At 46.8% G+C, this 15724-nt stretch overlaps 1 protein-coding gene across 2 annotated transcripts in view; it reads right to left on the bottom strand.

Annotated features, from left to right (window-relative positions):
* The window catches only part of PGM2L1 (phosphoglucomutase 2 like 1), a 37196-nt gene that overhangs the window by 7630 nt on the left and 13842 nt on the right, over positions 1–15724 (bottom strand). For both annotated transcript variants that reach the window (XR_015744390.1, XM_026723401.2), the window contains exons 3-12: positions 14760–14866; positions 13536–13620; positions 10012–10095; positions 9453–9646; positions 7855–8044; positions 7618–7715; positions 6333–6513; positions 5252–5345; positions 1379–1508; positions 805–994 (exon numbers count right to left, since the gene is read on the bottom strand). Coding sequence is in view for 1 of the 2 variants with exons in the window: in XM_026723401.2 (XP_026579186.2) it covers positions 805–994; positions 1379–1508; positions 5252–5345; positions 6333–6513; positions 7618–7715; positions 7855–8044; positions 9453–9646; positions 10012–10095; positions 13536–13620; positions 14760–14866 (1353 nt within the window). In the remaining variant the exon portion in view is untranslated. The remainder of the gene's footprint in view (positions 1–804; positions 995–1378; positions 1509–5251; positions 5346–6332; positions 6514–7617; positions 7716–7854; positions 8045–9452; positions 9647–10011; positions 10096–13535; positions 13621–14759; positions 14867–15724) is intronic.

The raw sequence follows: 15724 nt of genomic DNA, 5'->3' as shown, positions 1-15724 counted from the left end.
CCCACTTTACGACCATCAAGATTTACAATGGTAATGGGCAGGCTCCTTACGGCCCTAACTCAAAGATGTTTTTTTTTTTTTTGATTTGAGGAAATCGATTCTGCGAAAACAGAATAAATCTGGAATTTTGCGATTTGCCAAAGAAATCTGGGATTTGCCTGTAATTTTTGCAGCAGGCCGATAACGAGACTTGTGCGTTTCAAAGCAGGGTGTAAACACAGACAGATCTTCTTCCGATCTGCAATGCAGGAGGACCTTGAATTACGAACACCACTGGGCCAATTTCCGCTAAGAAGCAAGGCAGCTGTTAAGTGAGACACTCCCAATTTTACAACCCTTTTTTTTTCTTTGCCACCATTGGTAAGCAAATCACTGCTGTTAAGAGGGCCATGTGGTCATTAAACGAATCCAGCTTCTCCCATGGATTCTGCTTGTCGGAAGTCAGTTAAGGAAGGTCACAAATGGTAGACACGTAACTCCGGGATGCTGCAACTCTTCCAAAAATTGCAGGACCGACAAGCACCCTAAATTTTAATCGCGTCTCCATGGCAACGCTCCAAGGGCCCTAAGCGCAAAGATTCACTCAAGTCCCTTTTTCCAGTGCTGCTGTGTGTCTTCAAAGGGTGGTTAAGTGAAAGACTCTACATTTAATAAAACGGAAAGCGTTTCTCTAGAGCGTCCGTTAAAAATTGAAACCAAGTCGTAAAAGAGCTTGTTTCAAAGGAGACGCGGAACCTTCTGGATTAGACAAAGCCAAACTACAGCGCTTCGGTCGCTCCGAACCCGAAGATGGGAACGACTTACCGATTTTTTCTTGAGCTGGCTGCTGTCATAGCCGGTGGTGACATCCCGGACGTGGAGAATAGCGTACGTCCCGCAAGAGGTCGGGTAAGAATCAGGCATATCGAAGTTTCGGAGCCGTTCAAATATCCTTTGGATTGTAGGGGGATCGTAACACAGGAAGTAGGAGGTTTTTGAAATGTGGTAGCCATACCTAGGAGAAGACAGGGCAGGACTGGCTGAAGGAAAACGTCCTGGATTTACTGGATATGGGAGATCCTCAGGCATTTGGGTCGCGGTGGACCCGAAGGTGCTTCCCCCACCCCAAAAGGGACATTCTTCAGACTTTTTCTTTCGAAAACATTTCGTTTGCTTTGGAAGAAAGCACCTTTGGATCTATTCCAGGATGGATCTATTCTGAGCAGGGACAGCCAGGGTGCCAGAAAGGGCATCCTCTCTAGGCAGAATCTCTGTGGCAGCTTGCAAAGAACCGCAGCGTGCCCGTGTGAACCTCCGTTCCAGCTGTGGAATTTTTTTTTAAAAAGGCCTCAGCCGCTGCCGTTTGCATTTCTGGAATCCAGGGTAGCCAAGGACTTACGTTTTATAAATCTCCGTTAGCTGATGGGCCAGCGTTTGGCCCTTGGTGTCCAGCCAGGCAGCCATTTCTGCTACGACCACGGCGGCGCTGACCCCGTCTTTGTCCAGCACCGACGTGCCGCACATGAAACCTGGGAACCAAACAGATTGGTAGATTGTAGATTAGAGCAGAACTCAAGCTTGAGAAATCAAACCCCGTCAATGAGCAGTGGCTTTAAAAAAAATAAAAAAAAAATAAAAAAAGAGGAATAGCAGAATTCTGGGATCTTTTCCCTGGTTTTTGGGGATGTCCATTCTCAGAATCCTGGCAGGGGGAAAATCCTGGGATTTAAAATCCGTACACTTCTTTTGCCAAAGCTAAGAAAGGCCAACTTAGGAAAGGGAGTTGGTAGATTTCCTCGGTGCTGCTGGTGGGAAACACAACCACTGATGAGCCTTTCTGGAGAAAGCAAGAACGTGGTGACCAATGGCCGGATCTGGGTCAAAACCTGGACACGAGGCCACTGTCAGAACGGGAGTATGAGGTGTCTTACCAGGCAGCATCCACTCAGACACTGTGATTAAATCTGATTTTTTTATAGAGATAAAAATAGAGAAAATAGAGAATTCTTCTAAAAAAAAAAAAAAGACCATATGAAATGTGTTATTTCCACCAAATTAGGTCTGTCTCTATAACTACAAACTTACATAAAACCTGGTGTGGTTTTATTTTTATTTTTTTAGAACTCAATCGATCAGAAGAAGAGAAGGTGGGGGGTTTTTTGTGCCCAAAGCAGAGTTAGTTTTTCCCTTATTCCCATCCACCGCCGTTTATCAACCAGCGTGCAATCGGGCGCTAACCAATGCTTTGGGGAACAGTCCCTGTCTTCGCAGGCTGGGTGGTTCTGCATTGTTTCATGTGACCTCGGAACAGCTGGAGGCTCTCATGGGATCTCTCCTTTCCTCATGCTGACCCGCTCCTTACCCCACCCTGCCTTTCGCCGCCCCCTCCCCACGGCGTAGCAAGATGGCGGTCCTGACAGATTTTACCGATAAGCCCAGAGTAGTTTGCCAAGATGGGAAGCTATAGGAATTGAATAAATAGTAAACCAACTATAATTCTGCACTTCCACGCTTTCTGGCTGAGACGTCCCTGTCATCCCAAACCAGGAACGAAATGAAAAGAGACAAGACTCTCCCAAGAAATTCTGGTGAAATGGAGTAATTTTTAGATGAAATACATCCATGGGTGTCACTGTATCATGAGAAGGTATGACTGAGGCCTCATCTTGGAGGCTTCAGGGTTGCCACAAGGATGATGAGGGATAAGGAGGCGGGGGGAACAGAGATAGTTGGGGTTTTGTAGCCGAAACAGTTTCCCCCTGAGAACAAAGGACATCCGCACAGGTGGCGGACGAGAGGAGGAGTGTGTCAGGGTTCCAGCGGACGCCCCAATTAATTCATGAGCCTCGAGTCAAAAGAAATGCAATTATTTATTAGGAGCAACATGTCGGCACTTTTCCCAAATGCAGTTGGCTCTGCCCTGCGTAATTTGCTGCCCGTCTATGACCCTGTTTCTTCCCTCCTCTCAGGGTGTGTCATAAATCACACTCTCCAACGAAGCTACTGCCCACCTATGACCCTGTTTCTCCCCTCCTCCCCCAGGGTGTGTCATAAATCACATTCTCCAATGAAGCTACTGCCCACCTATGACCCTGTTTCTCCCCTCCTCCTCCCAGGGTGTGTCATAAATCACACTCTCCAACGAAGCTACTGCCCACCTATGACCCTGTTTCTCCCCTCCTCCCCCCAGGGTGTGTCATAAATCACACTCTCCAACGAAGCTACTGCCCACCTATGACCCTGTTTCTCCCCTCCTCCCCCAGGGTGTGTCATAAATCACATTCTCCAACGAAGCTACTGCCCACCTATGACCCTGTTTCTCCCTCTCCTCCCCCAGGGTGTGTCATAAATCACATTCTCCAACGAAGCTACTGCCCACCTATGACCCTGTTTCTCCCCTCCTTCCCCCAGGGTGTGTCATAAATCACATTCTCCAACGAAGCTACTGCCCACCTATGACCCTGTTTCTCCCCTCCTCCCCCAGGGTGTGTCATAAATCACATTCTCCAACGAAGCTACTGCCCACCTATGACCCTGTTTCTCCCCTCCTCCCCCAGGGTGTGTCATAAATCACATTCTCCAAGGAAGCTACTGCCCACCTATGACCCTGTTTCTCCCCTCCTCCCCCAGGGTGTGTCATAAATCACATTCTCCAATGAAGCTACCGACCACCTATGACCCTGTTTCCCCCCTCCTCCCAGGGTGTGTCATAAATCACATTCTCCAACGAAGCTACTGCCCACCTATGACCCTGTTTCTCCCCTCCTCCCCCAGGGTGTGTCAATAAATCACATTCTCCAACGAAGCTACTGCCCACCTATGACCCTGTTTCTCCCCTCCTCCCCCAGGGTGTGTCATAAATCACATTCTCCAACGAAGCTACTGCCCACCTATGACCCTGTTTCTCCCCTCCTCCTCCCAGGGTGTGTCATAAATCACACTCTCCAACGAAGCTACTGCCCACCTATGACCCTGTTTCTCCCCTCCTCCTCCCAGGGTGTGTCATAAATCACATTCTCCAACGAAGCTACTGCCCACCTATGACCCTGTTTCTCCCCTCCTCCCCCAGGGTGTGTCATAAATCACATTCTCCAACGAAGCTACTGCCCACCTATGACCCTGTTTCTCCCCTCCTCCTCCCAGGGTGTGTCATAAATCACACTCTCCAACGAAGCTACTGCCCACCTATGACCCTGTTTCTCCCCTCCTCCCCCAGGGTGTGTCATAAATCACATTCTCCAACGAAGCTACTGCCCACCTATGACCCTGTTTCTCCCCTCCTCCCCCAGGGTGTGTCATAAATCACATTCTCCAACGAAGCTACTGCCCACCTATGACCCTGTTTCTCCCCTCCTCCCCCAGGGTGTGTCATAAATCACATTCTCCAACGAAGCTACTGCCCACCTATGACCCTGTTTCTCCCCTCCTCCCAGGGTGTGTCATAAATCACATTCTCCAACGAAGCTACTGCCCACCTATGACCCTGTTTCTCCCTCCTCCTCCCAGGGTGTGTCATAAATCACATTCTCCAACGAAGCTACTGCCCACCTATGACCCTGTTTTCCCCCTCCTCCCAGGGTGTGTCATAAATCAGATTCTCCAACGAAGCTACTGCCCACCTATGACCCTGTTTCTTCCCTCCTCCCAGGGTGTGTCATAAATCACACTCTCCAATGAAGCTACTGCCCACCTATGACCCTGTTTCTCCCCTCCTCCTCCCAGGGTGTGTCATAAATCATATTCTCCAACGAAGCACTTTCTCCGGGCTGTAGAAAACATGCCTCTCCAGAGGGCTCCGGTAAGCTGAGACACAATCTGGAGAAAGGTACGCGTGGAATGTGCTTCTGGTCATAGCAACCAACCTGCTCCCATCAGATCTCCCGCCACTCCCTCCTCCTCCTTATGGCAACTCAAGAGCAAACTAGGAATGCTTTACAAGTTGACAGACTGAAGTTTCCAAGCAACTGGACAGCACCCTTGAATGGACAATTCTTTGGGGAAGCGGGGAGAAACCTACTTTTAGTCAGGTGAAAACTGACCTTTAGAGTCAGTTTTCACCAGTCTGTGCCAATGTGATACGACCGACAAACCTGTCCTTTGAGGAACCCACTTGCCTTGGAGTTCTATTTGCTCTGGGTGTATTACTTGGAATCCTGACCATTTTCTTTACTAAATAAATGAAAGGTTCTGGTTTGGGATTTAAAAATACCAGGAGAAATTCCTTCCCAGTTATTTCCTCTGGATGAGGAGGACGCCACCACTGGCTGCTTACCGATGGACTCCTCGAAGGCGAAAAGGACTTCTTTGCCGCTGTCCACGAGATCCTTCACCCTGCTGCCGATCCATTTGAAGCCAGGGAGGGTCTCCTGAAATGAGACAGGGAGTTGCTCCTTTCAGAAGGACCGCACTGGGGGCTCACGCTCTCTCAGCTGCGAGCCAGTTTCACCCAGGGATTTCTCATGGGAAATGTAGTTCATGCCTTATGGGAAATGTAGCTCATGTCATGTGATCGCATCTGTCATCCTGATTGGTCACTGAATTGACCCTGGGTTGGGTTGGGGGGTTTCCTTTCTTCTTGCTTGGACCCCAGCAGCTTGCTGGAGTCTCGCCGTTTGCACCATCATTATGGGATGAAGATCACTAAAATTTCACACTATGAAGTCAGCTATGCAAAGATTTGGACATTAGATGGATCTCGACATAACTCTTGAGGATGCCTTGTGATCCAATAAACTTTGTATGGAAGCCTTTGTAGAGTTTTAACTGCTTATTTTAGGCATCCTTTGGAAGAAAAATATTGCCTAAGACAAGACACACCCGGACACCTGCCTTGTCAGCCCATTCCTTCTACCGGCAAAGATTTCCTGAGGGCCTCTGTAGCTAATAACACATCTCTGCATTGATCCACAGCTTTTTTGTTATAGCCCTTCAGGGAAGCCTTGCCAGCTGCCGAAAAAGTTCCAGAAGGCCTCTGAGAGCGAAAAAGAGGCCGGTGGCAACGCACACAAGTGAGGTTAGTCAGTGGAGGACATCCCCCGAAAATAAGACCTGGTGGCAAAAATATATATATCAGACAGGGCCTTATTTTGGGGGGAACACGGTAGAGAGATGCTGACCACTTCGGTGGGCATCTTAATGGGGACATGAAAGGAACATTCCCGGCCCATGGTGATGTCACTGTTCAATCCTGTCAACCCAGAAGAGTTCCGGTGCTCCCGACAACGTCGTAGGAATAAGGACGATCAACGATCAGGATTGAGGGACCCTCCTCCAAACATCTCAAGACTTCCCCTTGGAGGCCCGAGACCCCACTTGGAACACGTCACCAAAGAGTAGCCCCGGACAACACTCACTTCAAAATTAAATCCTTCCTTGAGAGCGATGGCCCGCAGAATTTTGGAGGAGACGGTGGTGGCTAGCATGTAAACGTTCTTGACGTCGGCTCCCTTGGGACGATTTTCCTTCCAACAAGTAAACATCCACCAGCCAAATAAGGCGGCCAGGTCATTGCCGGTGAAGACTTTCCAGCGGCCACTGAATGAGACAAGATTAAAAGCTTAACCAGGTTAGTCCCCGACTTAAGACCAGAATTGGGAGCTGAATTTCCATGGCTAAGCGAAGCGGTTAAGTGAGCGGCGCTGGGTTTTTACGACTTTTTCTGCCACGATGGTTAAGGGAATTCACCGCAGGTATTCAATGAATCGCGTGGTCATTAAGTGAATCCAGTTTTCATTGAGTTTGCCTATTGCAAATGGCAAGCATGCGACCGAGTGCTGGATTTTGATCACAGGACCTCGGGTGACAGTTGTAAGGACAAGGATGGGTTGTAACTCTCTTTTTTTTCCCCCCAGTGCCACTGTAATTTTGAAAAGATGGGTCGTAGGTGGAGGGCCACCTGTTCTAAATTAACCCATTTTTTGGAGCAGCAGATGACAATTTCTCAAGCCAGCTCTGCATAACGTGTTAGGAAACAACAAAACAGGGTTCAAATGGATCTGCATAATTATAATCAAATAATCAGATGATGAAACCATGATTGAAGGTTTAAGTTTCAATCCTCTGAAGCACCTGAAGGCAGGACAAGAGGTAGCAGATGGAAACTTACCAAAGAGAAAAGCAACCTAGAATTAAGGGGGAATTTCCTGACAGCGAGAACCATCGATCGGTGGAACAACTTGCCTCCAGAAGTTGTGGTTGCTGCAACACTACGAGTTTTTTTAGAAAAGACGGGACAGCCATCTGACTGAAATGGTACACAGGTGTGTGTGTGTGTGTGTTGCATTGGGGGTAGGTGCGCGCGTTGTAAACACGAGCCAGTTTTACGTGTGAAAATGGCCATAAGTCACGTTTTTTTCATTGATGCTGTAACTTCAAACAATCATTAAACGAATGGTTGAAGTTAAAGGCTAGCTATATTTGATGGAATGAGTGGGACATTTATTTGCCACTATAAGCTGCCCAGAGTCACTCTAGGTAGCGAGATATAGGCAGCGTAGAAATTACATAAATAAATGGTTCTTTCCCCCAGAGACTCGCGGAGAGCAGCCCAGCCGGTTTTTCCTGGGGGAGTTGTGATGCCCTTGGCTCAGAAGAGGGAGTTATGGCAAGGCCAAGCCGCAGGAACCTCCAGCCACTCACATTTCCTGTCGTTCGGCCACCGCTAGCCTGTCCGCATCAGGATCCGTCGCCACGACCACTCGCGCTCCCTCTTTCTCCGCCAGCCGCAAAGACAGTTCCTGGAAAAAACATGCGTGGTCCTCATTCAAACGCGCTGATCGGAGGGTCGATCCCAGCTGGTCTACTTGGAGAAGACAATTCCCCCCAATCCCTCCCCGCACAATTCCTGGAAGAAGCGCCAAAGGGGCAAAAACCTACCAGCACCGATTCTCCTTCTTCGGGATTGGGACATTTGACGGTGGAAAAATCGGGATCCGGATCCTTTTGTTCAGGGACTGGAATGGGGGGCTGGAAGCCAAAGGCCTGGAAAGCCAGCTGCACGTAGTCGTGTCCCACCCCGTGGAAAGACGTGTGCACAAATTTCAAGGGGGTCTTTGCGTTCAGCTCTCTGTGGTGGAAAACAGCAGGAAGAAAGCGTTAAAGGCAGGAGCGGGATTCGAATTTCTTAACCGGTTCTGTGGGCATGGCCTAATTGGTGGGTGTGGCTTGGTGGTCATGTGACTGAGTGGGCATGGCTTGTATGTAAATATTATAAATATTTGGGTAAAAATATTGAGTTTTTCATTCAAATAAAAAAAGAGCAACTTTCACCCAAAATCAGGCAAAGCAGGCAGGCAGATTGAGTTGCTCGCAGAATCACAGATTCACTCAGAGATCTACCTTTCTGCCATCTGCTACCTGAGTCTGCACGGAGAAATAGAAGCTTCGGTCCTAAGGAAGGTTCGGCTCTGCTTTTAGATTAGCTAGAAAGCAAGAAATCCAACGATTTCCTGCTTTCTAGCTAAATTAGTGTTATCTATCCAGAGGGGAGAATTCATGTGAAACAGGGCCAATGACAGGCTGAGAAACGGATTTCCTTCTGTCTTGGCTGCAGAATTGTAGGCTGCAATTTGAAGGCAACCATGCTCTTCTTCTTTTACCACCTGTAGGTTCACTTAATGATTGTTTAAAGTTACAACAGCACTGAAAAAACTGACTTATGACCATTTTTCACGGGTACGACTGTTGCAGAATCCCCGTGATCCCATGACAAAAATTCAGATTTTGGGGGCCACTGCTTCATATTCGTGACAGTTGAAGCATCGTGACTGAATCAGATAGCTTTCTAATTGGGAACGCGTAACCCTGGTGAGTAAGGACCAATCTATCATTTATAACATGATAACAAGAAGGAAAGGGGCCCAGTTTGGTGTAGTGATGAAGGCACCAGACTAGAAAACAGAAGACCATGAGTTCTAGTCCCACCTTAGGCAAGATGTAGCCCAATGTAGTAAAGGTAATGACTTCTCATCCTACCTGAGGCATAGAAGTGGGAGACATTAGGCCAATCACCAGGAGAGAGTGATTGACCCAAAAATGGGCCAATGATGAGAAGATAGTGGGTTCTAGTTCCTCCTTAGGCAACAAGTGGGCCAATCTCACCTTGCGCTCTCTCTCTCGCGCGCTCTCTCTCTCCCTCTCTCACAGCACAACACCTCACAGGGTTGATGTTGTGAGAAAAATAGAAGGAGGAAGGAGTATTGGGTGTATTCGACACTTAAGTTAAAACTGTAATTAATAAAAAAGAGGAAGTGTCATGAAACCATACAGAGAGGAAATGCGCATGTTGTTGGAAATGCAAAACCAGGCAGTTTCTGTTACTCAATTCACAGTTGTATTCATTCCTTAAAACATTATCTAATCTTGGTGTCCACTACTGCAGATAAATGCACCTTCCTTCTTACATTTCTCCTTTTCAAAATGTGGGAATTGTGTGCCTACAGGGGCAGCCACGGATATAGGGTGGGGTATCTTACCGGTGGTAGCAGATCTTTTTCAGGTCCTCCATGTAGCTTGCACAGATGTTTTGCAGAGGGTCCCGAGTGAGAGGGCTGCAGTCCACCAGATTTTCGTTCCAGGAGTCGTTCCACGGCTCCACGCATTCTTCGATGCATTTCAGGATCTCTTTATCGTGCGGGGATGTGATCTGAGCGCCGTTTTCCCAGTAGACCTGCAGTGAGAGTTCACCAAAGTGAGGAATCTGCTTAACAGTCCAGCTGTGGGAAGAGATGCGCAGCCCTCAACTTACAATTTACAACAACTAACAACAACTATTCTCGAAAGCATACCCTGTTCATGTGGTAATTGTGGAGGGCTGTGGAAGCTGTGCTACAATGGGGCGTGCTCTCATACAGCCTCCAGATACTCCGGAGGTCACATGAGAGGGCTATGCGCTTGCCGAAAGCACCAAGGACGCCTCATTCTCCAAACTTTTGACACAATGAACCCCAAAAGGTTCACCATCGCTGACCTAGAGAGGGAAAACGTTGCAAACCAATCGATCAAATCAGGCATCTACAAAGTTTGCTGACCTACCTTGTAGCCATTGTCTTCTTTACGGTTGTGGGAAGCTGTAATCATCACGCCTGCAACCGCTCTGAGCTGCTGGACAGCATACGGCTGCAAAACAAAATGTATTTATTTATATTTAATATTTCTAAGCCCCCCCATCTCCTTCAGAGAGCCTGGATTATACCTGTGCTGGTTAGACAGGATAGAGTTGGAAACGGGGGCTGTCCCCTTAAGGGAATGCCTCATGGGAAATGTAGTTAATGCCTCATGGGAGATATATAGTTCAGGTCATGTGGTCACATCTGTACTCCTGATTGGTCGCTGGTTGGGTTGGGGAGAGTTTCTCTTCATTTTTACTTGGACCCAGCAACGTGCTGGAGTCCCCCCTAGCTGTATCATTATGGGATGAAAATAACTATCTTCTCATACTATGAAGAAGACGATGCAAAGACTGGACATTAGATGAATCTCAACAAAACTGTGAGTTATATCTTGAGGATGCCTGATATAATCCAAGAAATTTTGCATGGAAGCCTCTGTAGTGTTTAACTCCTTATCTCAGGTATTTGGAGAAAATAAATATTGCCTGAGACAAGAACAATACCTACGAGCCTGTCTAAAATCACGTGCGGTTGACCGAAATCACCCAGGCTGAGCCCCTAGAAGGAACATGAAGTACTCCAAGAACCTGTATAGCTGCTACAAGAAAAAACATTTGGAGCCTTGGAGTCAAAGCTACTTTTTGAAAAAAAAAAAAAAGAGATCATTTTACTTAAAATAAGGAAAATAAAATAAACCTTTTTAAATGGCAGGTGCACGAAGGGATAACTTGGCATTGCTGTTACGTTAAAACAGCATACCAGATGTACAAAAGTGTTCTTTGCCCACACAAAAGTGATTAAAAATGTTTCACAGATGCCTAAGAGCTGTTCGGTTTTAGAAAAGCTAGTCTCCAAATTCTTCCACTCTGAGGAAGGCAAGGCTTCAATTGTGCAGGATTGTCAACATGCAGAACTGAAAAGGGCAGCTCACAGATATAACCCAGGAGAAATAAGTTGCCAGTGCAGGGAGTCCTTGACTTACGACCCACAAATGAGCCCAACGTTTCTGCTACTAAGCAAAACAGTTGGGAAGCGAGTTTCGACCCATTTGACAGCAGCTGCTGAGTGAATCACTGCAGTTGTTAAGTTAGCAACATGGTTGTTAAGCGAATCTGGCTTCCCCTAGTGACTTGGCTTGTCGACCCCGGGATACTGCAACCGTCATAATTGTGAGTCGTTTGCCAAGTGACTGAAGTTACGGCCGTTAACTGAGAAATGGCCATAAGTCACTTTCTTTCAGCGCAGCCGTGACTTCAAGTGGTCACTAAACAAACTGTTGTAAGCCAAGGACAATCTTTCAAATTGTCTCTGATTTTGTCTACAGGTTGCAGCCAAGACAGGCAGTAGAAACTAGTAGTATACAACTAGTAGTATACAACTCTTGGAATCAGAGTTTAGCCATTGAATTTTCATATTTTGGGAAATCACTTGATTCAAAAAGCAGTAATTAATTGTGCAACACAGAGCGGAGAAGAAAGTGGAAAAGGCCAGATGTATCCATTTTCCCCCACCAAGCAATTGGTCAAGGCAGTCCTTGCCTTATGACTGGTTGCTTAGCAACTGTTTCAAGTTATGACTGACCTCTCAGGAGCTTTTTACAACCCGGTTTCAAAACTCTAACAGCTACCACTCTCCATGCAGTCGCATTTCGGGTGCTTGGCAAGCAGCTAACATTTATACAGCTGCATGCAACACCCCACGGTCACGCAATGGTGATTTACAATCTCTTTTGCAGGAAACAGCCGAGTTCGCTTAACGACCATGGCATTCGTTTGAACAATCTGTAGTGTTCGTTTAGCGGCAGTTAATGGCTGCTGCAAAAAAGCTTGTAAAACCGGCCGCTTAACAACTGGCATGACATACAGCCAGGATTCTGGGCTCAGTTATGGCTGTAAGTCGAGGAAACTATATCCCTGTGACTTTTTTCAGGAGGGGTGAAGAGATGTTACTGCCGTCAGCTTTGGAAGCCATATTCTACGCTGCCCCGTAGCCTAGGAAAGTGGGAGGCGAGTGATTTCAATTGGGTAGTTCTAAGTAGACCAAATAAGGCTCTTTTCTTAGTTCAAGGTTATTAAGCGTGGCGCAGCATGGAAAAAGGATCTTACACCGAGACAGATCGTGATTGGTCTCTGTGATGTGATGAAGGGAGAAAAGGGGATGGATTGTAGCCTGGGACGTTGTGCGAAGTCTGGGAAAGATTTAGTTTCGAGATTCCACAGATGTGCCAGGTGTTGTTCTAATAAAGGTACTTTTGAGATGATGCTTGTCCCAGAGTTACTGATGGGAATGGAGGTTTGCTGGAACGTGGACAACTGCCTGTAGATCAGGGGTGTCAAACTCGCGTCATCGCGGTGTCGTCAGGTGACGGATTGGGACTTTTTCCCCCTTCACTAAACCGGGCGGGGGCGTGGCCGGCGCATGATGCTTCCGGCCTACAGGCCAGGAGTTTGACAGCCCTGCCGTAGATTAAGGGAAATCTTTTGGGGTTTGCCAGCAGCCTGTGCGGATGGCGGCAGAATCGGACAGTGGGGAGGAACGGGGACCAGTCCGGGAGTCTGGGGAGGGCTCGGATGAGGGTCCTGCATCCGACGCAGAGATGGGGCCGGGACCACCTGGGAGTTACGTGCTGACTCCGGAGCCTCCAGAATCAGAGGAACGAGGGGAGCCTGTTCCCAGTGCGCGCGTGCGCAGAGCTGCCAGAAAGCAGGAGCAGCTAAGACAAAAGGGGCAACTTGGGAATAAGGCGTGGAGGTGATTGCCCCTCCCATAAGGTATAAAGGAAGGGCAAAGATGATGAAACCTTTGCAGGAAGCAAGGTCACTCACTCTGGACTCTGAAAGCTCTGTGGTGCATTTGTTCTGTTCGGTTTTGGGACTTTAGTCGCTGGCAGCACTTCAAGTCAGATAAGGTGCGTTCTTATCAGACGTCTTTCGAAGAACTTTTGGCAGGCGTCCCTGGGACTAATTATAACCGGTTTAAAACTCATTCCAGTCTGTGAATGATGATAATTCACAGCCACTGAACTAAAACGAAAGAGTTTTGGATTTTAGATGTGTTTGTTGAACTAAAATGAAAGAGTTTTGGATTTTAGATGTGTTTGTTGAACTAAAATGAAAGAGTTTTGGATTTTAGATGTGTTTGTTGAACTAAAATGAAAGAGTTTTGGATTTTAGATGTGTTTGTTGAACTAAAATGAATTTTGGATTTTAGATGTGTTTGTTGAACTAAAATGAAAGGGTTTTGGATTTTAGATGTGTGTGTTGGTGTTCCAGGAAGCCTTGGTCAGAACAGGGGGTGCCCAGCGCTAACCCTACTTCATATCGAGCTACGGCGGTTGAGATGGCCAGCTTGGTTCAAAACCACTGTGCCACCAAATTCCACCAAAGTACAAAACTACCCCATGAAGCTCAGTCAGGATTTTTTTTTAAAAAAAAAACAGCCGCTTACCACAAAAGGCGTGGGGACGTATCTTGAGAACAAGTAAACAGGAACTCCCTTCGCAAGCAGGACGGCCGCTGTGAGTCGGGCAAGTCTGTGGAAAAGAAGAAATTAAAATGCAGGAAATAAATGCCTTCCTTCTCAGGAAGCCCAAACGTTCGGCCGTGAGCAGGACCGGCAACGAGCTACGATGGGAGCTGCCAAAAACAGCTCAGCCATTTCTTTCATGCTGCATTACGTTTTCGTAACTTTCGCCACGAGAAACAGTCTGGTGTCGCAGTTAAGACATCAGACTAGATACCGAGAGATTGCGAGTTCTAATCCTGCCTTACAGGCATGAAAAGCCGGCTGGGTGACTTTGGTCAAATTACCGGGAGAAGGGGACTTCTCGTCCCGTTTTAGGCATGAAAGCAGCTGGGTAACTCAGTGAATTCTAGTTCTGTCTTAGGCCCAAAAGCCAGCTAGGTGACTTCAGTTATTAGGAGACGGGGGGAGTTCTAGTCCCACGCTCCCCTGTTTCTCAGCTGTAGAAAAATGGCAATGGCAAACCAACCCTGCAATCTTGCCTAGAATACAGCAGGGGCTAATCCAGGCAGCCTCTAGGAGCTTTTTAAAAACACCGAGCCGAGGGCATAAAAAAAACCGGCTATCTTTCTCAACAGCACAAATTACTACGCAGTGCTGACTAAGGCGCCTGTCTGTTCTGGAGCCCTAAAGTGCTGAGGGATAGAGAGCAAGCACAGAAACACAGGCCTGGGGGTCCAAATTTCTCTTCTGAATCAGCCTCACTGCCCGAATCAAAAGGCTTTCCATATATTACAAAATGATTTAAAAGGGATTTTTAGGGCCCCGTACATCTCTTGGATTCCAGACTTATTCAATAGGATCAACGGCAAATTCTGCAGGAGAATGTATGACAGTTGTACCCAAGGTGAAAGGCTAATTCAATTCTGCTTAAATGTTTTGTCTGCAATGAAGGATTTAGATCTAGATCTACAGCTTCTATTCCGTTGTACCCAAAACTATCCAAATTTCTTGAGAGAGAATGAAGATCGGAATCCAGTCAGGTCTATGTAAAGTATTAATTCACAGTTATTACTGCTGCTTATTTGCAGAGAAAAAAATGTTTATTTCCAGATCTGCTTTCCCCTTCAAACTATTTTTAGTGGCCTGTGGGAGAGAAATGGGCGCATTCTTTACTTCTAGATTTTTAAACCTGGATCAAGTCCATACCTGAAGCTGCTGCACATGCTGGTCACCTGGCCTCTTGTGTCATACCCTACCACGAAACCACGTTGCTTGAAGTCGGAAAAACACTGGCCAAGGTATTTGTACATCCCCTGCAGGAAAGGAAGAAGAGAGGGAGAACACAGTATTGTTTGCCTCAGCAGGAAACTTAAGGGAAGGTGAAGTTTATTAAGATGATTTTCTGTGGCTTAGACCCGAAGGCATCACTCTCAGATTCAGCCCAAGGAAGTGGTGGCTCCATTTGGCAATATGTATAAATTATAGGTATTACACGGTGACCGGCCTAATGCTTAAACAAGTTATTTTAGAATTCAATTTTTTTTTCTTTAAAAAAAAAGGAAATTCAGTGCAATTTATTTTTGTAATGTTTATTTTTATACCCTTCTCCGTAGATCCGTGTTTCTCGGCTTTGTCAACTTTAAGACGTGTGGACTTCAACTCTCGGAATTCCTGGCTGGCTGGAGAATTCTGGGAGTTGAAGTCCACACATCTTAAAAACCAACCAAGTTGAGAAACGTTGCTACAGATGAATCAGTGGGTTAATAAAAAGAGGCATTTAATTCTTCCACGCCGAGCTTCCTCAGCCGGAATGATGGAGGAATCTCCCCTTGATCCATCGTGTTGTTTTGTTCATCAACCTGAAAAGAGAATTTGCCATCTTTCTATGCCGGTGTATCAAGAAGGGAAATAACGTCGATTGATATGGGGTGTGGTTTTTATTGTTATTTATTTCTCAAAACTATAGAGCCGCCTATCTCACCCAAGGGATTCTGGGCAGTGGGTGTACACAGTGAAAGCATAAAGCATTTTTCTTTTGAACGATAAGGAGGAATTCATATTTACATGATGTCTGGCAGGGCCCAAGGTCTCTTACAACGAGGCCCCTGGATCAGCTACTATTTGAAGCTACTGATCCCTGGATCGCTTTGCAAGAAAAACAAAAAGAACTA

The sequence above is a fragment of the Pseudonaja textilis genome, chromosome 7, assembly GCF_049901715.1.
Source record: "Pseudonaja textilis isolate UNSWEBS1 chromosome 7, rPseTex1.2, whole genome shotgun sequence".
Taxonomy (NCBI): domain Eukaryota; kingdom Metazoa; phylum Chordata; class Lepidosauria; order Squamata; family Elapidae; genus Pseudonaja; species Pseudonaja textilis.
Note: the sequence above shows the minus strand (reverse complement) of the source record. Positions and strands in the feature narration are given on the sequence as shown.